At 41.4% G+C, this 25,940-nt stretch overlaps 1 protein-coding gene across 2 annotated transcripts in view; it reads left to right on the plus strand.

Annotated features, from left to right (window-relative positions):
• The first annotated feature begins 11,159 nt into the window (after positions 1–11,159).
• CNIH2 (cornichon family AMPA receptor auxiliary protein 2) overlaps positions 11,160–25,940 on the plus strand; it is a 484,921-nt gene continuing 470,140 nt past the window's right edge. Inside the window, exon 1 of one of the 2 annotated variants that reach the window (XM_077456800.1) lies at positions 11,160–12,090. In XM_077456800.1, the coding sequence (XP_077312926.1) occupies positions 12,010–12,090 (81 nt within the window). In that variant the 5' untranslated portion in view covers positions 11,160–12,009. The remainder of the gene's footprint in view (positions 12,091–25,940) is intronic. The other variant, XM_077456789.1, reaches the window with a different exon arrangement.

Raw genomic sequence — 25,940 nt, forward strand, 5'->3', positions numbered from 1 at the left:
TCTTACTTCTCCTTTGGGTAACAAAATTCTTGCCGCTCAGGTCCATGCTCCTCCTGATAAACCTTGTGACCGCTGCTTTGTCCCAGAGAGTCTCCGTACTGCAGTGCTCCAGACTTATCATTCTCCCAAGGCAGCTGGCCATCCTGGGAAGAATCAACTCATTTGGGCCATCTCCCAAAAATTCTGGTGGCCTAGTCTACGGGCTGATGTTACTGCTTTCGTAGCTGCCTGCCCCATGTGTGCTCAGAGTAAGACTCCACGACACCTTCCAGTGGGCCTCCTACAACCCATACCCAATGGAGAGAGGCCCTGGACTCACCTGTCTATGGATTTCATTGTGGAATTGCCCAACTCCCAAGGCAACACTGTTATCCATATGGTGGTTGACAGGTATTCTCAAAGATGTGTCATTGTATTCCACTTAAGAAGTTGCCCACCTCTAAGGAACTGGCTTCCATTTTTGCTCGGGAGATCTTTCGCTTACATGGACTAACCAAGGTGATTGTCTCGGATAGGGGCAGTCAGTTTGTCTCCCAGTTCTGGCGAGCCTTTTGTGCACAGTTGGGAATCCAGCTTGCGTTCTTTTCTGCGTATCACCCGCAGTCTAATGGGGCGCAGAATGAGCCAATCAGTCCTTGGAGCAATTCCTACGTTGCTATATTTCTGACCACCATAACAACTGGTCTGACCTATTACCCTGGGCAGAGTTTGCTCACAACAGTGCCTTGAATTCTGCCTCCCGATTGTCTCCATTTATGGGGAATTATGGCTTCCAACCTTCCATGTTGCCTGACTCGTTTGTTCCGCAGAGTATTCCTGCGTTAGAGGAGCATCTCCGTGGTCTTTGTTCCACTTGGGTACAAGTCCAGGAGGCTTTGCGTCATGCTAATGATAGGTACAGACTCCATGCTGACCGCAGACTCCTGCCATCGCCTTCCTACCAGGTTGGGGACAGGGTCTGGCTGTCTTATCTCGCAACCTCCGGCTTCATGTTTCCTCACTGAAGTTTGCACCTCGGTTTATTGGGCCTTTCCGTATCCTTCGCAGGATTAACCCAGTAGCTTACGCGTTGGAACTTCCTCCTAGTATGCGCATCTTAAATGTGTTTCATGTCTCCTTATTGAAATCGTTGGTCTATAACCGATTTACCACCTCGGTGCCACGTCCTCACCCTATTCAGATTGAGAACCATGAGGAGTATGAGGTACAATCCATTGTTGACTCCCGTAGGTTCCGTGGGCGCATACAGTACCTGGTGCATTGAAAGGGGTATGGTCCGGAGGAATGCTCCTGGGTTTCATCCTCTGACGTACATGCCCCTGTCCTCCTCCCCGAGTTCCATAGACAGTTTCCCCTCAAGCCCGGTGGCCCTCCGAGAGAGAGGGGTCATTGAGGCTTAACCATTCCTCCTCTGGGCTGGCCGCTCAGCTGTTGGCTAATTGCCAGCTCTCTTCTCTCCACAGTTACCAGCTGTTCCCGATGAGGCTCGTCTGGCCTGCCTATTTAAAGTCTTCCAGCTCATTTCTCCTTTGCCTTCACGTTTGGTCACATCACTAGGAACCATCTCCTGCTGTTGTTTAAAGACTGGCTTGCTAACACCCCTCCTGGCTTCCATCCTGCTTGCAGCTGCTCTCCTTGGATCCCTGACGTCTGGACTGGCTGATTACCCGATCTGGTATATGAACTTTGGACAGGCTGACTACCCGATCTGGCTACTGTACTCTGGCTTGCTTGACTACGCTTTTTCCTATTTACCTTTTTATTTTTATTAATAAACAAGTGTGATTTGATTGTACTTCTGTCTCTGTCTGTTTCATGGTTCCTGACATTTAGGCACTGGTGCCACGACACTGCAACCTCTCCCAGATACTGTAGTTGGAGTGCAGGAATGAGCCCTGCGGCAAAGTATTGCATCACAAATTCTAATTACATGCCCCTGTTAAACACGGGCTGAAAAATTGGGCCTTAGCCACTGGTGGCGGTGCCCAGAACCAAAAATGTTCTTCCAAGCTATCAGCAGGATCATTGAGGAGGAAGAGGATAGTCAGTCAATATAACAGGATAGTCACTCAGCATCAGCATAGGCAGTTTTGAAGGGATGTGACATTTCAAAAAATATTATTCAGTTACATCATCTTCAGGTGCTTGGTAGCCGGTGGTGATCCAAGACCGATTTATCTTTATGAAGGTCAATCAACCGAGTTGGTGGACAGGCGCACCCTGTGATCGGTTACAAAGCCTCCAGCAGCACTGAATGTGCGTTCCGAAAGAATGCTGGATGCAGGCCAGGCCAGTAGCTCAATTGCATACTGTGCAAGTTCTAGCAAGTGATCCATCCTCAAGACCCAGTAACCCAGAGTATTTTCCGTGGGAAAGGTGTCCAAGTCTGACCTTGCCCCTAGGTATTCCTGCGCCATGTAAATCAGACGCTGGCGATGGTTGCTGAAACCGATCATACCTTGGGGCTGCGGACTAAAAAATTGTCTGAACGCATCGGTGAGACGGACACCTTCTCCACCGCTGCTCCTGTGACTGACTGAAGCCTCAGCAACACGTTGTCCAGGACCAGAAATTTGTAACCTCCCAGTCTCTGGGAACCCATTGCACTGACCTTTCTGCAAGGCCTCCCAGAAATGTCTTATCCTCTGCTCCCTCTGCGATGGCAAGATAAGGTCCGCAACCTTACCCTTGTACTGTATATCAAGGAGCATTGCCAGTCAGTAATGATCCCTCTCCTTGATCCGCTGAATATGAGGATCCTTCCGCATGCTTTGCAGGATCAGGGAGGCCATGCAGCGTAGGTTAGCTGAGGCATTCGGTCCGGAGCCCCCTGGGTCACTAAGGACGACATGATCCGCAACCACCTCCTCCCAACCATGTACAAGTCCACGGGTTTCTTGGGACTGTAAATCATCCCTTAAAGACTGGCAAGAAAAGAAAGGGCGGGGTTAGTGGGACTTTATATGAGGTAACGAATGGGTAATTTCATCTACCTCCATCCCTGTTATATGCAAGAAATTTGCAACATTGGCAAAAGAAATGTTGGGACTTTATATGAAGCGCAGCTAAGAAAATAAAGATTAAAATCATGTGATCATGGGCCCCAAAAGTATGAACATTACATCAAAAAATAACATAGTAGTATGGTTCAATAGAATCAGAGTAATTTAATTATACATGATAATGACATATTGCATAGCAAAAAATATAAAATAATAATACAGAATGGTAGTTATCGTAATATAAAATTCATGAACAACATGATTAAGTTGATAATGGTAAAATATAAAACCAGTCTATGGGTAATAGAACCATTGGTACACGGTAATGTAATTATATTAATTCATAAACAACAATCATGTAAACAGTAACAAAGATAAAGTACATGAAAAATAAAAAATAAAAAAATAAAAAGTGATAATAAAATTAATATCACTAATTGCAGAGTCTCAAGATCACATGATGTTGAAGATGTAGCATAAGGCTAAGGCTCTACGCGTTTCGTGGGGACTCATCAGGAGCAATAAACAAGTGCAACGATCTATGATAAAAGGTAGAAAATCACAAGGTGAACATTTGCTGGAAAAAAAGGAAAGAAAGGCAAGAGTGTACTCAATGATTCTTACCTATAGTTACATAAAAGTATAATATAATTCAAAGTGGAGGACGCCATGAGGGAAACAGAGCCTCCCCCGGAGCTGAGGCTACACAGGTAGGGCCACATCGAGGCACAGGGCAGCAGCAGGAGGAACACCAATAGTGAATGTTTGATGATGGAGTGTGTGGATACCAATAACTGTGAAAATTCTGTGGAGAGAGTGATAATGGTAAGTGTATACAACCTATCCATGTGCCCAATTGGGGGCCAAAGCACGCATCGCAACTTTATTTTTCATGTACTTTATCTATCTTTGTTACTGTTTACATGATTGTTGTTTATGAATTAATATAATTACATTACGATGTACCAATGGTTCTATTACCCATAGCCTGGTTTTATATTTTACCATTATCAACTTAATCATGTTGTTCATGAATTTTATATTACAATAACTACCATTCTGTATTATTATTTTATATTTTTTGCTATGCAATATGTCATTATCATGTATAATTAAATTACTCTGATTCTATTGAACCATACTACTATGTTATTTTTTGACGTAATGTTTATACTTTTGGAGCCCATGATCACGTGATTTTAATCTTTATTTCCTTAGCTGCACTTCCTATACATTTCTTTTGCCAATGTTGCAAATTTCTTGCATCCCTAAAAGACTGCTGATGCTGAGTGCCAGGTTCCACCTCCATGCTAACACAATCCTCCTCCTCCTCGTCCTCTTCCTGTGTGATCGGCGGAACAGCGGGAACACTGTCTGGATAAAGGGGGCCTTGAGAGGCAAGTAAGTCCTCCTCTTCCTGCCTCTGTTCTGCTTCAAGTACCCTGTCCATTATTGCACGCAGCGTGTGCTCCAACAGGTGGACAAGAGGTACAGTGCCACTGATGCATGCACTGTCACTGCTCAGCATCCTCATGGCCTCCTCAAATGGTGACAGGACAGTGCATGCATCCCTGATCATGGCTCACTGGCATGGGGAAAAAACCAAGCTCCCCTGACCCTGTCCTGATGCCGTAGTCACACAGGTACTCATTGATGGCCCTCTGCTACGTTGAGTTCCACCTGGTGGGCATGTCACAGATTAGGTGGTTCTTGGGCAGGTTTAATTCCTTTGGAGCTCAGCTAGCCAAGCATTGGCATTATATGACCGGCGGAAATTAACAGTCAGCGGTAATATGCACCTTACCGCTGACTGCCCTGTCCAGCGAGGCATGGACATTGCCTTCTACATGCTGGTAGAGAGCCAGAATTGCCTTCCGTGAAAAAAAGTGGCGTTTGGGAACCTGCCATTGAGGAACAGGACAGAAGGGGGCCAAGTCTACCAACTTAAAAGGCAGCAGTTGAAGTGCTAGTAATTTAGTCAAGCTAGCATTTAACCGCTGGGCATGTGGATGGCTGGGAGTGAACTTCTTTTGACGGTCCAGCAGCTGGGGCAGGAAAATTGGCCTGGTACAATCGGACATCGGTGTACTGCTAGCAGAGTGCCCGAAAGTACTTGGCTGTGACACACCTAATTCTACACCTTCATTCCTCTCAGTGCAGGTTTCAGAGAGGACTGAAGGTATAGTGGGGTTGGAGATCCCAGCTGATGAGGAGCAAGGAGATGTCCACTTTGTTCTTTGGTGTGGGTCTTTAAGGTACGCTTGCCAACGAACTGCATGGCAGGTCAACATATGTCTGGTCAAGCATGTGGTGCAAGAGCGGCTGATGTTTTGGCCACGCGAGATACTCTTGAGACATATGTTGCAAATAGCAGTGGTGTGATCTGATGCACTCGTCTCAAAAAAGGCCCACACCAATGAACTTTTGGAATAATGCGCAGAGGCGGCGCCCTGCCCAGGCGGAACTCTGCAGTGTGATTCAGTCGGTGTTCTGCCCTTAACCTGGCCCCTGGAGGGCACCCTGCCTCGTTGGAGATGTGCGTCCTCCTCCTCTCTCCTATCAGGCACCCACGTAGAGTCAGTGACCTCATCATCCTCTCCCTCTTCATCACTGGAGCAAACCTGGCAGTATGCTGCAGCTGATGGAACATGACTGCCAGATTGCTGTCCTTCTTGGGCATCCCCTCTCTCTGGGTTCACACTACTGCCATCCTCTAGCTGGGTATCCTCCTGGAGCATGTACCCAACACTGTGCTCAAACAGTTCGGGGGATTCCTCAGGAGGACATGGTGAGTCTAGGGAAGGAGTGACTGATGTCATAGAGATGAGGGAAGAGGCCGCATTGGCAGCTGCTTTGCCAGTACCCTGAGCCTGGGTGAGAGAGTATGAGGAGGGCTTGGTCATCCACTCTACCACATCTTCGGCATGTTTTGGCTCAACACATCCAGCTGCCTAAAATAAGGACAAGCGTGTCCCATGGCTACGTGCTGATGACGATGCACCGTGTCCATGACCAGCACTGTTGCCTCTAGACACAGAGCCTGCTTGCCCTCTTTTATTGGCTCGTGACTGTCTGCCTCTCCTTGTTAGCCTTCCAGACATACTAATGGCCTGCAGGGAGATGAGAACACCAGCAATTGGGGTAGATTTATATGCACACTGATCAGATGACACAGTATACCGACTGTAATTACTGCAGCTGCCTGCCTGTGGTATAGGACTAAAACAACAATTGGGGGTAGCTTCAGGTGTACACTGTGCAGGTGGCACAATACACAGACTGTAACTGCTACAGCTGCCTGTGGTATAGGACTAGAACAACACAAGCAATTGGGGGTAGCTTCAGGTTTACATTGTGCAGGGGGCACAATACAATGACTGTAACTGCTGCAGCTGCCTGCCTGTGGTATAGGACTAAAACAACAATTGGGGGTAGCTTCAGGTGTACACTGTGCAGGTGGGACAATACACTGACTGTAACTGCTGCAGCTGCCTGTGGTATAAGACTAGAATAACACGAGCAACTGGGGGTAGCTTCAGGTGTACACTGTACAGGGGGCACAATACACCGACTGTAATTGTGCTAGGTTCACAAGAAATGAAGACACTGTCCCTGCCTATTTGTCTCTATGAACGCTGCAACACACGACACATATAGTGTGGGGAGTGTACTAAACCCCCTGAGCTACAATTGGCCACAGGCATCCTGCCCACGGGGACAGCCATTATCCACAAATGAAGATAACTTGGAACAGTGGTGAACCTTCATAGGAGTGGCCGACCTTCAAAAATGACTCCAAGAGCATGACAACGACTCATCCAGGAGGTCATAAAAGAACCCAGAACAACATCTAAAGAACTGTAGGCCTCGCTTGATCAGTGTTAATGATTCAACAATAAGAAAGACACTAGGTAAAAATGGCATCTATGTGAGAGTTCCAAAGCCAAAGCCACTGCTGACCAAAAAAAAAACAGAGGCTCATCTCACATCTACCAAAAAACATCTTGATTATCTCCAAGACTTTTAGGCAAATATCCTGTGGACTGATGAAACAAAAATGTAACTTGAGTCTGATCCCCTACACCTTCCATGAATCCTTAGCACAGACATTAGATTTCAGTCTGATCATGTTTGTTGCCCATTTGCAACTTTTGGGGAAAATGAAGGTGGCAATGTATTCAATACGACTCCCCCATTCTCCCGGCATGGATTGTGGTTCATCAGACCTTACTATCGTCCCTTCTTAATCTTACTCTGCCATCCCTAAGGCGCATACAGATAATGATACAGTATATGGGAATGTCTTTATTGTTCTTGTATGAACAGAAGCCTTCAAATAGGTTTGCATCTATTTTACTAAAATACGAATTGGTCTAAAACAGTCCTAGTTGCAATTTATAAATATGACAACATTAAAAAATATATCTAATTAAACATAAATTACATCATCATAGCTTTTAATAAAGTTCATCAAATATTTGCCTGCCTCCCTTTGCCTGCCTTTATCTGGCCCTTGGGGCACTATTCATACCACTGATATGACACACTATTCTGCCCTTTGAGACCAGAAATGGAGCTTAACGTGGTTATAAACCCTTACAACACACTTTGACCTACATGTAAGCCTAGATTAAGGCTTACCTGTAGGTCCAAGAAATATCTCCTAAACCTACACGGTTTAGGAGATATTTGCCAAAAGACAGGCACCGCTGTCTATGGCGCATGCGCCGTAGACAGTGGTGCGCAGGCGCACTGAGCGTGGCACCATCAACAGCGAATATGCCGCACGTGGCGGCTCCCGTGCACATGCGCGGGAGTGACGTCATCGGGGGTTTGCCGAATGACAGCGGCGGAGCAGCGAGACCCACCGAGAAGATGGATGCGCCGGACTACAGGGGACAGCGGTGACATCGCTGGCTCCTGTGTCAGGTAAGTGACACATAATGGACTACTATGCGATGCATAGTAGTCCATTATGCTTTACCCTTGCAGGGAATGAAAGAGGAAGTAAACTCATCAGGGTTTACTTCCTCTTTAAATCCTGCCACTGACATCAACAATGGGGCATAGCTCCCAACTGTCCTTGATTTCGAGGGACTGTCCCTGATTTCGAGCAATGTCCCTCTTTCCTCCTCATTTGTTCCTTATTATGGTCTGATCTATATAGTTGTATATACAATACACTTTTTTCTTTCAAAAAGTGTTTCCCAGTGCTAAACCTTTCATCCATTTTCCACTTTACAAATTCAAAATTGGTGCATTTGTAAATTCCAAAAGCCAATATAAAGAAATAGTAGTGGTAAAAAAAAAGCACTTGCGCATTTAAACAATTTTGTTTTTTTGTACAAATCTCCTAAAGGGGGCGTAGCAAGGGGTGTGTCCTATGCCTGCATACTTTTGTTGGTAAGTGTCCCTCATTCTCATCTCAAAATGTTGGGAGGTATGAATGGGATGGCATTTCTTCCACTGACACCAACAATGGGGCACTATCTCTCCCCTGAATACGAAAGATGGAGCACTGTTTACTCCCACTAATGCAAAAAAAAAAGTATATTCACACGGACCACAGTCCGGCCCCCCTAAAGTTTGAAGACCTCTGCCATAACCGATGCAGCATAGCCAATCTTATGTGAACAGTAATAGTATGTCCAAGAGAGTACATGTTTCACTGTAATGCCTTTGTCTACCCAGAAGCAAAATGTATGGGTACATACTGTATCCCTGTAACATAATTTTTAGCCTCTTCCCGCCCGCCCTATAGCCGAATGATGGCTATAGAGCAGGCGCTTTCGTCCGGGAGGCCGTCCCTGGACGTCCTGTTGTTTACTTCCGCAATGCACGCCGCCGCGGGCGCATCGGGGAAGTTCTGTGTTTGCCGTGTCCCCCGGAGACAGGCAAACACAGATCGCTGTAAATGGCCAATCACAGCAGCCGTTTACAGCGCGATCGGCGTGTCCAATGTGAGATGATCTCATATGTAAACATATGAGATCATCTCTCAGCGCCGCTCTCCCTCCTCACACAGACAGCGTGTGAGAGGGGAGAGATGAACGGCTGCAGCGGCCGTAAGTGTAAAAAAAAAAAAGTTAAAAAAAGTGCCATCCGCCCCCAGTGCCATCCTGCCCAGTGCCATCCTCCCCAGTGCCATCCACCCCAGTGCTACCTGCCCCCAGTGCCACCTGTTAGTGCTATCTGTCCCCAGTGCCAACTGTTAGTGCTGTCTGTCCCCAGTGCCACCTGTTGTCAGTGCCATTTGTCCCCAGTGCCATCTGTCATCAGTGCCACGTATAAGTGCCATCTGTCATCAGTGCCACGTGTCATCAGTGCCACATAGTGCCATCTGTCATCAGTGCCACATATTAGTGCCATCTGTCATCAGTGCCACGTATCAGTGCCATTTGTCATCAGTGCCACCTGTCAGTGTCACGTGCCATCTGTTGTCAGTGTCACTTGTCATCAATGGCACTTATCAGTGCCATCTGTCATCAGTGTCACGCGTCATCGGTGCCACGTATTAGTGCCATCTGTCATCGTTGGCACGTATTAGTGCCACGTATTAGTGCCATCTGTCATCAGTGCCACGTATTAGTGCCACATGTCATCAGTGCCACGTATTAGTGCCACGTGTCATCAGTGCCACATATTAGTGCCATCTGTCATCAGTGCCACGTGTCATCAGTGCCACGTATAAGTGTCATCATTGCCACGTATCAGTGCCATCTGTCATCAGTGTCACGTGTCATTGTCCTGGTGCTCCAGGGCCTTCAAAAGTGTAATAGGTAGTCAACAAGTTAGATGTGTAATTTATGCTCCTAGAACACGTGATGGCGCTCCCTGCATGTTGGGCCTCTCTATGTGGCCAGGCTGTGAAAAAGTCCCACACATGTGGTATTGTAATACTCAGGAGGAGTATTAGATTTTTTTGGGGGGTGTAATTTGTGGTATACACATGCCATGTGAGAGAAATAACCTATTACAATGACAATTTTGTGGAAAAAAATAAACAAAATGAAAAATCTTAGTTTTGCAAAGAATTGTGGGAAAAAAATGACAACATAAAAAAGCTCACCATGCCTCTTATTAAATACCTTGGAATGTCTACTTTCCAAAAAGGGGTCATTTGGGGGGTATTTGTACTTTCCTGACTTGTTCGGGTCACAAGAAACGAGATAGGCCACCAGTACATCAGATGTGATCAATTTTGTGCGATTCGCACCACAGCTTGTAGACTGTCTAAATTTCACAAAGACCAAATAATATCCTATAATTTGGGTTATTTTTACCAAAGATATGTAGCAGTATAAAATGTGGCCAAAATGTATGAAGAAAAATTAATAATTTGCATAATTCTGTCACAGAAACAAAGAAATGTGCGTTTTTTTTCAAAATTTTCGGTCTTTTTTCATTTATAGCGCAAAAAATAAAAACCCCAGAGGTGATCAAATACCACCAAAAGAAAGCTCTATTTGTGGGAAAAAAAAAGGACAAAAAATTAATTTGGGTACAGTGTTGCATGACTGAGTAATTGTCTTTCAAACTGTGGGAGGACCGAAAGCTGAAAATTGGTCTGGGCAGGAAGGGTGTTTAAGTGCCCAGTAAGCAAGTGGTTAAGTAAAAACCTGAACCTTCCATCCGTGTGATAGCATGGTAAAAAAAAAATAATAATAATTTGGCACTCAACTTTTAAGGGTCATTTGCATTGTCTAGTCTCACCACTAGATGTCACAATAATGCTTTGGTGTTTCTGTTCCCAATTACCTGGGTGTTGTGATGTTCTACAATGAGACAGACACAATGAAGTAAATGACAGTTCATTCCAGAATAGACTGTGATACCCTGTATCAAAGATATGCTCCAGAGACTGTATGTACACTGTCGTTAATGTCAAAAGAGGGAGGGGAAGACAAATGTGACCTGGACAAAATAGAAAAAAAGTAGACATAAAGGGATGTGGTTCATACAACTGTCTGTATATAAAAAACAAATTAGATAGATTAGATTAGAATAGATAGATAGATAGATAGATAGATAGATAGATAGATAGATAGATAGATAGATAGAAAGAAAGAAAGAAAATGCAAGGGAGGAGAAAAGCATTAAAGAGTAAGGAAGGAGGTGTGACAGGGTGAGGGAGGGAGCGAAAGAACTTGAAAGAGGGAGAGGCAGACAGGAGGAGTGCAAGGTGCTGGAGAACATTAGCAGAGAGGGAGCTGGGATCACAGATTACACTGGAGTGTGCTATAAGATGCTTATGTCAGCTTCTACTTCTATCTTCTGATTTACAGCTGAGGAAGAAGTGCAGACAAATAGTCCATATACAGGTAGAAGACGGTCAAACGGACAAAGAAGACAGTTGCTAAAAAGGCAGAGGAGAAAAAGAAGACGGTTAGGTGACTGATATCTATTCACAGAGGCACATATGAAGAGGTTCTGATATACATTTGTATGTAAAGTGCCATCACGGATTCCTACACAATGCAAGCTACACGGAGAGGAGAAGAAGCTATTTTTTCACAAGACTGATATTTTTTAACCATTGACACTATTTAAAGTGCCAAATGTCACAGGCTATACAACCAGTTTACTAACCTATAGGTTTGTACTCTGCACGCAGCTTTCCTTTCCAATTGCTACCTAATTTGTATACCTAATCATACTTTTTGGCATGCAGTGCTCTCAGATCTGTCATGTTTAGCTGCAGTCAGTATTTTTTTTTAACAATATTTTTGATAGTGTTTTAGTTTTCATTTTTAGCAGTTTTATATGTGTTCAAGTCTTTGACCACCTTCTGTGAATTGTTTATCAGAATACTACTGAAGCACTCACACAGAGCACTTGCTGAACAGATGGACTTGTAGCCACAGAATTTGGACAGTCTCAAGGAACTCTAATTAAGCATTGTCTGATAACCTACTCGGAAAGTCGTCCTCGGCAGCATTTTTCAGCTTTCTTGAAGAGTATTCCTCTCCATAGAGTGATCTTGCTTTCAGCTGTGTCTCCTCCAGAGATGGCGTTCACCTTTGCTGCGTTCTGTTACATGCTAACACTCGTCCTCTGTGCTTCTCTCATCTTTTTCATCATCTGGCACGTGAGTCTCAAAACGAAAAGGGTGCTGAGGGTCCAAAGGGCATAAGGGCATCTAAAGGGAATAAGTATCCCAAAAATTGTACAGTCAGATCAGCCCTCCAAATAACACATTCAGGGTGCTGGGGTAATCTTTGATGCTAGCAAATGCTATGTTTGATATGAAAGTGGCAAAGGTTCACAGAAAACCTCTAAGCAGCTATAAACTAAAAGGTATCATGTGGGTGTGCCTTATGTTGGGGCAAAAGGAAAGGAAAATAGCTGGCCTGTGCCAGAGTATGTGGACTTTCATTTTGGAAAAATGTAGGGTGGGAACAATGTTTGAGAACAAAAGACAAATGAAAAAGACAAGCTAGGGTATGATACAGTAAGTGTAATATAAAGCAGTATAGCAGCTTTATTCTACATGCCGACTGTAGTTATCTGCCTTTGTGTGAAGATATGTATGTGATGTGTCTCAGGTGTACCTTTTTACACTCCAGTACCCAAGTCACAGCTGTGCTTGCGCTCTATCAGGTGAAATCACAATTTATTAGCAGTGATTATTTAATGATAGTGTGTGTATAAAACTAAATTAATAAATAATGTAAATAAATAACAAATATGTTTATATATATATATATATATATATATATATATATATATATATATATACACACACACCCACACGTCACATATGTACATACGTCCCGGTCCCTCCTTAACATTATTGAATATTTGTAGAAATATTATCCATCCATCTGCATTGTAAATGATCACTTTCAAGTCTTTAGAACAGGGCTTACTTGTGTTAAACTGCTTTGACACTAGTAAGCAACATTTTCACGTATATGAGGACTTTCCCATGTATATAGTGTTATATATTCATTCCAATACTTAGATATGAGGGTTCAGTGTTCCAACAATGTGCAAATAGTTAACTGTGCAACTGCACAGTGTATGTTGCAGTGTATATTATGAAGCTTTTAAGGGCAGCAAAATGACTTTTGTAAAGTGGCAGTTCACAGAAGATTTGTGTATTATAAAAGGTTAAAACAGCAAGCTGAAATCTTTTCACTAAAATTAGTATATATATATATATATATATATATATATATATATATATATATATATATATATATATATATATAGTATGTCTTTATATGTACATGATTCCATGATTTTTGCACAGTATATCATCATTCTTTTCTCTGAATGTCAATTAACATTGATTTCCTGTGTGAAATAGATGTTTCTCATTGTATAACTGATGATTTCTATGTGATTAATTGCAATAGTGAAAGTATCTATACTTGTGATTTGCTGGGTTTCATTGTGTATTTTAAAAGTCATGGCTACCTGCACACTAAGTCATTGTTGTCCTGCTATTTATTTATATGTGCAAATATGTCTCAGTTACTAACCTAATATATGTGTCTAAATGTGTATGCTTGTGCCACAATGTGTGTGTATAATTGTGTATGTCACATTTTCTTAGCCCCCACCCTCCCCCATGTGTTCATCCTTTATGTTTCTGCTTCTCTCTGTTGCTGTGGAGACTGAGCTCGTTTCCATGGAAACTGCATATGTTTATAAAGTGGTACCCAGAGAACTAACCATATCCTTACTCAGTCCAATCCTGACCACCACCCTACCATATTCTTCCAAACATCCTCTTGTGTCAAATATACAATCCCATTCTACCAGTCATACTTCTTTTGTCTTTCATTTACTCTTTGGTTTATGGTTCTTCTTTATTTAATCTCTTTTTTAATTTTTTTTTGCTTTTTTTTTTTTTAATCCCTCAGCTTGTACATTATCCACCCTTTTCTCATGTTTTGTACCCTTTGTACCCCCTTGTCTGGGCACTGCATCTGTACAATCTACTCTCAGCATTTTTCTAATAATTTAGTGCAAATAACAAAACATTATGTTCAAATTGAACAAATCAAAATATTTTTTTTAACTGTCCTGACTTTAGTAGAGTGAATTTTGATTGGTGGCATTGGGCTAATGCACTTTTTACAAATTGGTTTGCTTATTCACTCTTACATTTCTAATAGAAATTGCTAATTGTATTCTATAACATGAAAACATTTTTAAAGTAATTTCATAATATATATGCCTGCATGTTTTGTATGTTTTCACTCATCATTGAGAAAATGAGAATGTATCCTCTATTATAGTTCATATTTTATCCACAAAAATAGGTACATACTGTATTTTCAATATTTAGGGAATTTCTTGCTAAACAAACTTTCTGCAGTTTTCAGTGGCGGAGCTTATTAGATCATTTGTTTGTCAGAAGTCTTGAGGCCTAGGAATATACAAATAAACATATTTTTTTAAATAACCAGGACCATTTCTTCAAAATTGGAAGTTATTGGAAGCCTGTGCACATGAACACTTTCATAATTGTAACTGTTAAATGGCATGTACACAATTCAAATTAAATCAAAAATAAATCAAATAAAAACACCAGGTCCCTTCTCTACCCCCCTCAATAACAATTGTGCCCCCCCCCCCTGCCAATGGCAATGTCATGGGATAGCAGGCTGGAATTTTTTTTCAATAACTTTTGAAATAAGACAAGAAGACAGGTGTTTGGATAATAATGGCCGCGGTTGTTTATTATTGGTTTCAAAATGTTGTACATAACTCATAAAAACTCATCCAATAAACTTAAAGCTAGCCCAGTCACTACGGCTCAGGCAGCACATACTTGAACACTATAATTAAAAAGCCATAAAAACTTGTCCCCCTTTGCTGTTACAATTCTGTATTATTATTATTATTATTTTTTTTTTTTGCAAAGGTGACTTACCACATAACAACAACCGTGACAAAAATAAATTAACATAACCATACAGAATTAAAATACATTTAAATACAAATTTATTTTATAGGGAGGGAGGGAGGGAGGGAGGGGAGAGAACACCACAGCTTTTCTTTTCAAATGTTTTTATTGAGATTTTTAGCAGAGTTAGTTACAACAAGGGTTACAAAAAAAAATATATATATAGTAACAAAAGTAACATAACACAGTATAATGTAGGCTTTTTGTAGGGTTTTCTCAGCACAATATAGCATAGTAACAAATAGTCCACAATAAAGAATAAAGTAGTATTCCCAAGTATCTAATATTCATAGTCATAAAGGGACTCGAACAAGAGTAAGTCTCTTAGAACTTGTATAATAAAGTCCGTAACATAATTATTGTAAGATTTATAAATAGCGATATAGATATCGGCCACTTCTGGACCCCAAGACACCCCTCATAGGGATCTATCTGTGTCCTGGAGTACCTAGGCCAACATCTTAAAGGAAAATCAAACACAGTAGTTATCTTTTATGAAGGAAAATAAAGAACTATTCTTACTCTGCAGCTCAATTCAGATAAATTTGTCACTTTGCTATGAAATTATTTTTAAAGCCATCCAAAAAATATTAAAACGCACAGGAGTTCTTTCTTCTATATGATTAAAGAATCAGCATTATCTAAATTGTGGAAGTATAATTTTTGTACCATGCACTCCAAGGTTCCCATAGTTGTTGTTCCTTAATATATAGGGATTTGTCATTAGGAAACAACAATTCGTAGGAGTGATGGAGTTGGGTTAATTCTATAACTTCCGTCATAGTAGGAAGAGAGTCAGTTTTCCATTTTCTAGTTATGGATAGTCTCGCAGCTAAAAGTATATGTGTTTCTACTTTATGATATTGTTTGGGAATCGTATGTAAATTCATATTCAGAATGGGTAGTTCTGGTGAAAGTTGAAGGACAATACCTGTTACGGAAGTGAGTAAATGGGAGATTGCCTGCCAGTAGTTATGTAAGCTTGGGCAGTCCCACATAATATGAAATAGGGTCCCCAATTGGGTACAATTTCTCCAGCAATTAGGTGACGAGTTCCCCTTGAATTTTGCTAGGATATGTGGAGTCAGGTATTGTCTTTGAACAATTTTTTGTGCCAATTCCCAAAGTGTAACACAAGCAGTGGCCCTATATATGCTTCGTAGGGAAGCCATCCATTGTTTAATTGAAAAGTCTTGCCCCAAATCTTGTTCCCATTTAAGGAAGGAGGGTAGTTTGCTGGGTATGTTTTTTTCCCCTAGAATTGGGTATATTGTAGCTACTCCTTTCTGTGAGGTGGCATGGTTATTGAGGAAAGACCATATTTTAACCGGGATTGAAGCTCTGAGTTGTGGATTGTGTATCAAACACTTTTCTATTTGAATATATGTAGATCGCTCAGATTTCGGAAGCTGTAATTCATTACTTAACTGAGAAAAAGACTTTAATGAGCCCTGTTGGAAGAAGGAACCAAGTTTGATATCCCGACCCAAATTCCAGTCGTGTATTTGTACGCCAGGAATTAATGTTGCTATGATTGTTAGAGGAGGGTTTAACACCGTGATTGGAGTTTTATCCCATTTGTATGTGATGATTCTCTGCCAAGAGTGTAGCGTCGCTTTCACCGTTGGTGGGTATTGAGCTGTAATTGTGGACTTAATTTTCCTACTAAGTAACCAGAATTGCATATTAGGCTGTCACGTGATGTCTTTCTCAATTTGTCCCCATAAAGTTTTAGGAGTAGGCAAGAACCATTCTTGCAATTGGGTCAAAAAAGTTGCGTCATAATAATCCTGTAGATCAGGTACGGTCGCACCACCTATATTTCTAAGTTTAATTAGTATATGGTATGCGCAACGGGATTTTTTGCCATTCCATAGATATTTTCCCAAACTGCTTTGTAAGGATTTAAAGTAGTATTTAGGGATACATATTGGAAGGGACCTGAGTTGATATAATAATTTTGGTAAGGTCATCATTTTGAAAGCTGCCAGGCGACCAGCCCATGTAAATTCGAATTTACTAAGTGTTGTCAGATCTGTTTCAAAATGTTTCTTAAATGGTAAAAAGTTTGTTTTAAATAACTGTTTTGTTTTGTTAGTGAGAGTGATTCCTAGGTAAGAAATCCCCTCGTCTTTCCAGTGGTAGGGGTATTTATTAGACAATAACTGCCTGGTTGTGTTATCTAATCCTAGGTCTAAAATATGGGGCCTGGTTTCATTGATTTTATAATATGATGCTGCTCCAAATGTCGTTAGTATATTTTGGAGATTCGGGAGAGATGAAATAGGATTAGACACTATAAGCACTATGTCATCTGGGAACAGACTTATTTTATTATCTATTTGCCCAATTTTTATACCAGATAGTTTTGTGTCAGATCGTATACGTTCTGCTAGAGGTTCGATGGCTAAATTAAATATTAAAGGAGATAAGGGGCAACCTTGTCGTGTTCCATTCGAGGTGCCAAAGGGCCTAGACATCATATCATTTGTGTATACTCTCGCTGAGGGGCCCTTATACAGTGCAAAAATTGCCGATAAAATATTTCCATGAAAGCCGAATTTTAAAAACACTGACTGTAAATAGCCCCAATGGACCCTATCAAACGCCTTCTCCGCATCCAAAGAAAGGAGCAGAGAAGGCGTTTGATGTCTCTCAGTGAAGTGTATAATATCAATCATACGTCTTGTTGCATCTGAAGATTGTCGACCTTTAGTAAAGCCAGGTTGATCTTTGTGAATGAGGTCTGGTATGTAGTTCATCAGTCGATTCGCTATTGCTTTGGCGTATATTTTGATGTCAATGTTCAATAATGAAATCAGTCTGAAATTTTGGGGAGCGTTGGGATCTTTGCCTGGTTTCGGCAGTGTTATGATCAAGGCCTGAAGCATCCCAGCCGGAAATTCTGATTTGGATGCCGCTTCTTTAAAAAGTGAGCATAAGTGGGGAGCCAGTATATCTTGAAGTAATTTATAGTATTCTCCTATCATTCCGTCTGGGCCTGGAGATTTATTGTTGGGCAGGGAGTCTATAGTTCTAGCAATTTCTTCCACTGAAAATGGGACGTTAAGATCAGAGATTTGATCAGTAGTTAATGATGGGAGACTAATAGTATCTAAGAAATCACTTATTATCTTTGGGGTAGGTGTGAGAGTTTGAGAATCATCTTTAAGATGGTAAAGGGAGCTATAATAACAGCTAAATGCATTCGCTATGTCTTGGGGGCTTGCAATTTTTTTCTAGTAATAGGGTTAGGGTGGTATAGATATGGAATCTTTGATTTGGAATATCTGCCTTTGATCCGAAGTGCCATGTTTTTTCCTGCTTTGTTGCTTGTATGGTAATATTTAGCTTTAAGTTTTCTAGTATGTTTTTCAAATGTATCCAATAAAGTCGTTCTGAGTTCCTGTCGTAATATTTGTAGTTTAGTTTTCAGTTGTTGTGATGGGTGAGATTGGTTTTGGGAATCTAATGTTTTAATGTCACACCACAGCTTTTCTTCTGAGGCGAATGAGCCCCCTCAGCGGAACCCCCTTTTTATAACCCCACAAACCCCAAGAAAACTGGTTTAAACCTGTTCTTCCCGGGCTTTTTCACATGTCATGAAGAGGGGTCACCTGTACCCCTCCTCAAAAACATGTGACTAACAGCTGTTTCCCCGCTGGCCACAGGCTCTGCGGAGGAACTTGAAACAGCTGATCCAGCCGCTCTCTCCCATGAGGTAAAGAGGGGGCAAGAAACTGCCCTCTCCCTTTTCCTGTCATGGGATAGCAGGCTGGAATTTTTTTTCAATAACTTTTGAAATAAGACAAGAAGACAGGTGTTTGGATAATAATGGCCGCGGTTGTTTATTATTGGTTTCAAAATGTTGTACATAACTCATCAAAACTCATCCAATAAACTTAAAGCTAGCCCAGTCACTACGGCTCAGGCAGCACATACTTGAACACTATAATTAAAAAGCCATAATAACTTGTCCCCCTTTGCTGTTACAATTCTGTATTATTATTATTATTATTATTATTTTTTTTTTTTGCAAAGGTGACTTACCACATAACAACAACCGTGACAAAAATAAATTAACATAACCATACAGAATTAAAATACATTTAAATACAAATTTATTTTATAGGGAGGGAGGGAGGGAGGGAGGGGAGAGAACACCACAGCTTTTCTTTTCAAATGTTTTTATTGAGATTTTTAGCAGAGTTAGTTACAACAAGGGTTACAAAAAAAAAAATATATATAGTAACAAAAGTAACATAACACAGTATAATGTAGGCTTTTTGTAGGGTTTTCTCAGCACAATATAGCATAGTAACAAATAGTCCACAATAAAGAATAAAGTAGTATTCCCAAGTATCTAATATTCATAGTCATAAAGGGACTCGAACAAGAGTAAGTCTCTTAGAACTTGTATAATAAAGTCCGTAATATAATTATTGTAAGATTTATAAATAGCGATATAGATATCGGCCACTTCTGGACCCCAAGACACCCCTCATAGGGATCTATCTGTGTCCTGGAGTACCTAGGCCAACATCTTAAAGGAAAATCAAACACAGTAGTTATCTTTTATGAAGGAAAATAAAGAACTATTCTTACTCTGCAGCTCAATTCAGATAAATTTGTCACTTTGCTATGAAATTATTTTTAAAGCCATCCAAAAAATATTAAAACGCACAGGTGTTCTTTCTTCTATATGATTAAAGAATCAGCATTATCTAAATTGTGGAAGTATAATTTTTGTACCATGCACTCCAAGGTTCCCATAGTTGTTGTTCCTTAATATATAGGGATTTGTCATTAGGAAACAACAATTCGTAGGAGTGATGGAGTTGGGTTAATTCTATAACTTCCGTCATAGTAGGAAGAGAGTCAGTTTTCCATTTTCTAGTTATGGATAGTCTCGCAGCTAAAAGTATATGTGTTACTACTTTATGATATTGTTTGGGAATCGTATGTAAATTCATATTCAGAATGGGTAGTTCTGGTGAAAGTTGAAGGACAATACCTGTTACGGAAGTGAGTAAATGGGAGATTGCCTGCCAGTAGTTATGTAAGCTTGGGCAGTCCCACATAATATGAAATAGGGTCCCCAATTGGGTACAATTTCTCCAGCAATTAGGTGACGAGTTCCCCTTGAATTTTGCTAGGATATGTGGAGTCAGGTATTGTCTTTGAACAATTTTTTGTGCCAATTCCCATAGTGTAACACAAGCAGTGGCCCTATATATGCTTCGTAGGGAAGCCATCCATTGTTTAATTGAAAAGTCTTGCCCCAAATCTTGTTCCCATTTAAGGAAGGAGGGTAGTTTGCTGGGTATGTTTTTTTCCCCTAGAATTGGGTATATTGTAGCTACTCCTTTCTGTGAGGTGGCATGGTTATTGAGGAAAGACCATATTTTAACCGGGATTGAAGCTCTGAGTTGTGGATTGTGTATCAAACACTTTTCTATTTGAATATATGTAGATCGCTCAGATTTCGGAAGCTGTAATTCATTACTTAACTGAGAAAAAGACTTTAATGAGCCCTGTTGGAAGAAGGAACCAAGTTTGATATCCCGACCCAAATTCCAGTCGTGTATTTGTACGCCAGGAATTAATGTTGCTATGATTGTTAGAGGAGGGTTTAACACCGTGATTGGAGTTTTATCCCATTTGTATGTGATGATTCTCTGCCAAGAGTGTAGCGTCGCTTTCACCGTTGGTGGGTATTGAGCTGTAATTGTGGACTTAATTTTCCTACTAAGTAACCAGAATTGCATATTAGGCTGTCACGTGATGTCTTTCTCAATTTGTCCCCATAAAGTTTTAGGAGTAGGCAAGAACCATTCTTGCAATTGGGTCAAAAAAGTTGCGTCATAATAATCCTGTAGATCAGGTACGGTCGCACCACCTATATTTCTAAGTTTAATTAGTATATGGTATGCGCAACGGGATTTTTTGCCATTCCATAGATATTTTCCCAAACTGCTTTGTAAGGATTTAAAGTAGTATTTAGGGATACATATTGGAAGGGACCTGAGTTGATATAATAATTTTGGTAAGGTCATCATTTTGAAAGCTGCCAGGCGACCAGCCCATGTAAATTCGAATTTACTAAGTGTTGTCAGATCTGTTTCAAAATGTTTCTTAAATGGTAAAAAGTTTGTTTTAAATAACTGTTTTGTTTTGTTAGTGAGAGTGATTCCTAGGTAAGAAATCCCCTCGTCTTTCCAGTGGTAGGGGTATTTATTAGACAATAACTGCCTGGTTGTGTTATCTAATCCTAGGTCTAAAATATGGGACCTGGTTTCATTGATTTTATAATATGATGCTGCTCCAAATGTCGTTAGTATATTTTGGAGATTCGGGAGAGATGAAATAGGATTAGACACTATAAGCACTATGTCATCTGGGAACAGACTTATTTTATTATCTATTTGCCCAATTTTTATACCAGATAGTTTTGTGTCAGATCGTATACGTTCTGCTAGAGGTTCGATGGCTAAATTAAATATTAAAGGAGATAAGGGGCAACCTTGTCGTGTTCCATTCGAGGTGCCAAAGGGCCTAGACATCATATCATTTGTGTATACTCTCGCTGAGGGGCCTTTATACAGTGCAAAAATTGCCGATAAAATATTTCCATGAAAGCCGAATTTTAAAAACAATGACTGTAAATAGCCCCAATGGACCCTATCAAACGCCTTCTCCGCATCCAAAGAAAGGAGCAGAGAAGGCGTTTGATGTCTCTCAGTGAAGTGTATAATATCAATCATACGTCTTGTTGCATCTGAAGATTGTCGACCTTTAGTAAAGCCAGGTTGATCTTTGTGAATGAGGTCTGGTATGTAGTTCATCAGTCGATTCGCTATTGCTTTGGCGTATATTTTGATGTCAATGTTCAATAATGAAATCAGTCTGAAATTTTGGGGAGCGTTGGGATCTTTGCCTGGTTTCGGCAGTGTTATGATCAAGGCCTGAAGCATCCCAGCCGGAAATTCTGATTTGGATGCCGCTTCTTTAAAAAGTGAGCATAAGTGGGGAGCCAGTATATCTTGAAGTAATTTATAGTATTCTCCTATCATTCCGTCTGGGCCTGGAGATTTATTGTTGGGCAGGGAGTCTATAGTTCTAGCAATTTCTTCCACTGAAAATGGGACGTTAAGATCAGAGATTTGATCAGTAGTTAATGATGGGAGACTAATAGTATCTAAGAAATCACTTATTATCTTTGGGGTAGGTGTGAGAGTTTGAGAATCATCTTTAAGATGGTAAAGGGAGCTATAATAACAGCTAAATGCATTCGCTATGTCTTGGGGGCTTGCAATTTTTTTCTAGTAATAGGGTGGTATAGATATGGAATCTTTGATTTGGAATATCTGCCTTTGATCCGAAGTGCCATGTTTTTTCCTGCTTTGTTGCTTGTATGGTAATATTTAGCTTTAAGTTTTCTAGTATGTTTTTCAAATGTATCCAATAAAGTCGTTCTGAGTTCCTGTCGTAATATTTGTAGTTTAGTTTTCAGTTGTTGTGATGGGTGAGATTGGTTTTGGGAATCTAATGTTTTAATGTCACACCACAGCTTTTCTTCTGAGGCGAATGAGCCCCCTCAGCGGAACCCCCTTTTTATAACCCCACAAACCCCAAGAAAACTGGTTTAAACCTGTTCTTCCCGGGCTTTTTCACATGTCATGAAGAGGGGTCACCTGTACCCCTCCTCAAAAACATGTGACTAACAGCTGTTTCCCCGCTGGCCACAGGCTCTGCGGAGGAACTTGAAACAGCTGATCCAGCCGCTCTCTCCCATGAGGTAAAGAGGGGGCAAGAAACTGCCCTCTCCCTTTTCCTGTCATGGGATAGCAGGCTGGAATTTTTTTTCAATAACTTTTGAAATAAGACAAGAAGACAGGTGTTTGGATAATAATGGCCGCGGTTGTTTATTATTGGTTTCAAAATGTTGTACATAACTCATCAAAAGTCATCCAATAAACTTAAAGCTAGCCCAGTCACTATGGCTCAGGCAGCAACACAAAATACCCAAAAGGGCAGGAGGACCTAAGGCCAACTGCCCACAGAACCGCAACCCGTGGCCATCTCAACACAGTAACTTAAATCTACATTGAATATATCCAAGCCAATATCAGACAGATGGATGCCATCCTGCCTGAAAAGGCCAGGGATACCCCCTTCCAGCTCTGTGTGCCTAAAGGATAGCATTCCCAATCTTGATAGCAACTTGAATACTGCCCTATTCACTCTCTTCCTGATTTTTTCAAAAGGACGTACAGAAGGATAGGAAAGCCAACCTATCCTCTGCACAATTTCTGAAAAAAACACTACTGAATTGGGAAATGACAACTGTATCTTCTGTAAATCATCCCTAATCCGAAAAATAAGTTCTAACGTTTTATAGTAACCAATATCATTACCACCTAGATGAATAATTAAGATTAAGATTAAGATTAAGAAATCCGTTTAGGATCTGCTAATTAAAATTTTTAATGAACTTTCAAAAATAACAACTTCAGACATGTGTATGTGAACCAGCTCAGATACCCTAAGTGCCGCAAAAAACATGACTGAAAAAGCTGCCCGAAAAAGAACCGATTCAAAATGAGAAAAACAAATTTTATCCGTCACGGACCAAAGCTTACCCAGTACTAGAGGAGTGATGGGCTTCCTTGAATCAGGCCTAAAATTATTCCTTTTGTAACCTTTTAAAGCTTGTTTTATAGAGAAATACTGCATGCAAGACGGCATGTTATTTAGTTTCAAGAAAAAAGAAATTCCCGACAAAGTTTTATGTATGTATGACCAAGAATAATTTTGTTCAAACAAAGAACCAAGAAACTTTAATAACAGTATTTCAGACACCGAACCCAATGGTTCACCTAACATGTTTAAAAATTCTTGATACATAACCAAGCAGACTGATATCCTGCCCAAGTAGAAGGTGCCAAAGAATTGATAATAGAGACAGAAATGGGCCTTAGACCAGGTCCCATAAATTGATTGGACAGGAGTGTCCCACTCGATCCGCCTCCGGAAATAGCTTGAAAAAATGCTCCATCTGTGAAAGAGACAATGCATCCGCCAAATCATTGCCCTTACCTGGTACATGTACAGCCTTCAACCATATGTTCAAACTTAAGCATTTAAATATTAGGTATCTCAAAAGGACAATGACTGGCGGAGACTTAGATGTTAAACAATTAATAGCATACATTACTCCTTTATTATCTGTACGCATCAAAATTCTTTTATTTTGGAAGAAAGCACCCCAAATTTCAAGTGCAACAATGATAGAAAATAGTTCCAAAAAGACTATATTTTTAGTGTAACCCTTCATTACCCAAGAGACATGCCAGCGTTCAGCGCACCAATGCTTCTGCCAAATTGCGTCAAAGTCATGCTACCCTGCGGCATCAGTAAAGAGAAGGAAATCAGAATCAAGAATGAAATCCTTCTGCCACAATGCCCTGCCATTGAATAGCAATTCTTGTCACATCTACCCCAACTACTGCATGCGCTATTGGGCTACCGGCAGGTATGTATAATACACCTCGGAACCGTCCCCGCAACAGATCACAACAGAAATCCTCTCCGGTCCGGGGGAAGGCGAAAGGGAAGGGTAAGATGGCGCCCGAACCGCCGGAACCTGATGACACCACACAGCACTCTGACGATAGCCTGTCACAGTTTCCCTCTAACATAGCAAGCCCTGTGGACACTAACTCTGATGCTTTGCTACAGAAATTCCGCACCATAGTAAGGGACAAGATCACCACGGCCTCTCGCAAACTGTCTGCTGAACTGGTGAAGGGTCTTAAAGAACTAGGCCACCGCACTAATCAGTTGGAGGAACGGATGGACCTAACAACCACGGTACTGGAGGGTCATGAGGAAGAGGTGGAGAAACTGAATGCGGAACTTATAACACTCCAGGACAAACTTGAGGACTCAGAAAATAGGGCTCGCAGACGTAATTTGCGTATACGCGGCCTCCCGGAGACCATTACGGACCTCCAGAGTACAGCTACAGCGTTCTTCCAGGAGCTTGCACCCGATATTCCTACGGAACGCCTGGAATTTGACCGGATCCATAGGTCCCTCTCTCTCAAGCCAACTGAGGGCCCCCCTAGAGATGTGATCATAAAATTTCACTTCTACAGAACCAAGGAATGGCTTCTCCAGGCGGCCAGAGAATTGCCGGACATTACATTTCAGGGAAACTCCCTCCAATTGTTTGCAGATCTTTCCCCGGTCACTATCGCTAAAAGGCAGAATATGAAGCCCTATCTGCAAATCCTGCAAGCCAGAAACAACCGCTATCGGTGGGGGTTCCCCTTTAAACTCTCCTTTTATCATTTGGGACGTCAGTTTCATGCCTCATCTTTACCGGATCTAAGGTGGCAATTCCAGGAGCTGCAGTTTGACCTCCCTCCTTCTCAACCCGAAGCAGCAGTGGCCCGACCGTGTCCCTCCCGGGCCCCACCGAGATCCTCACAATCCTCACAGCACGGATCCCAAGCCCTCCGCACTCTCAAGGCTCAGAGGTTTCAAGAAGCTTCTACAGACGGGCATCGCTAGAAAAGTGCTGCTTCTGCCTTTTGTTAGTTTGTTTGTGCTTTGTTTTTGTTTTTTTCCCTGCCTTCGTACAGTAGGGAGGCCTCAGGCTCTTGAACAAGCTGCGACTAATGCCACCAGGAGACTGGAGCGAGACACCTCCGAACCACGACTCTGAGAAGTGGTAAGCTAGTCATTATTTGATTACAGTCAGACTGTGCTGGTTTTCAACTGTGGACGGTAATGACCCACCTTGCCAGCTGCAGATGACTGGCAGGGGAACTGTCTTGATCTTTTCTTGGACAATTGATGCACTTAGGTAATGACTGCCGCCTCCCCCCCCCCCAATCGCATAGGCTTTTTCAATTCCCCACTCCCTTTTATACCTTTTTTTAAAAAAATTTCTTTTTTTTCGGTTCTCCCAATATAGTCTATTTTTTTTTCTTTCTTCTAAACGGAGTTCT

Source organism: Lithobates pipiens, unplaced genomic scaffold (assembly GCF_037356315.1).
Source record: "Lithobates pipiens isolate NorthernLeopardFrog02 unplaced genomic scaffold, aLitPip1_a1.2 Scaffold_10, whole genome shotgun sequence".
Taxonomy (NCBI): Eukaryota; Metazoa; Chordata; class Amphibia; order Anura; family Ranidae; genus Lithobates; species Lithobates pipiens.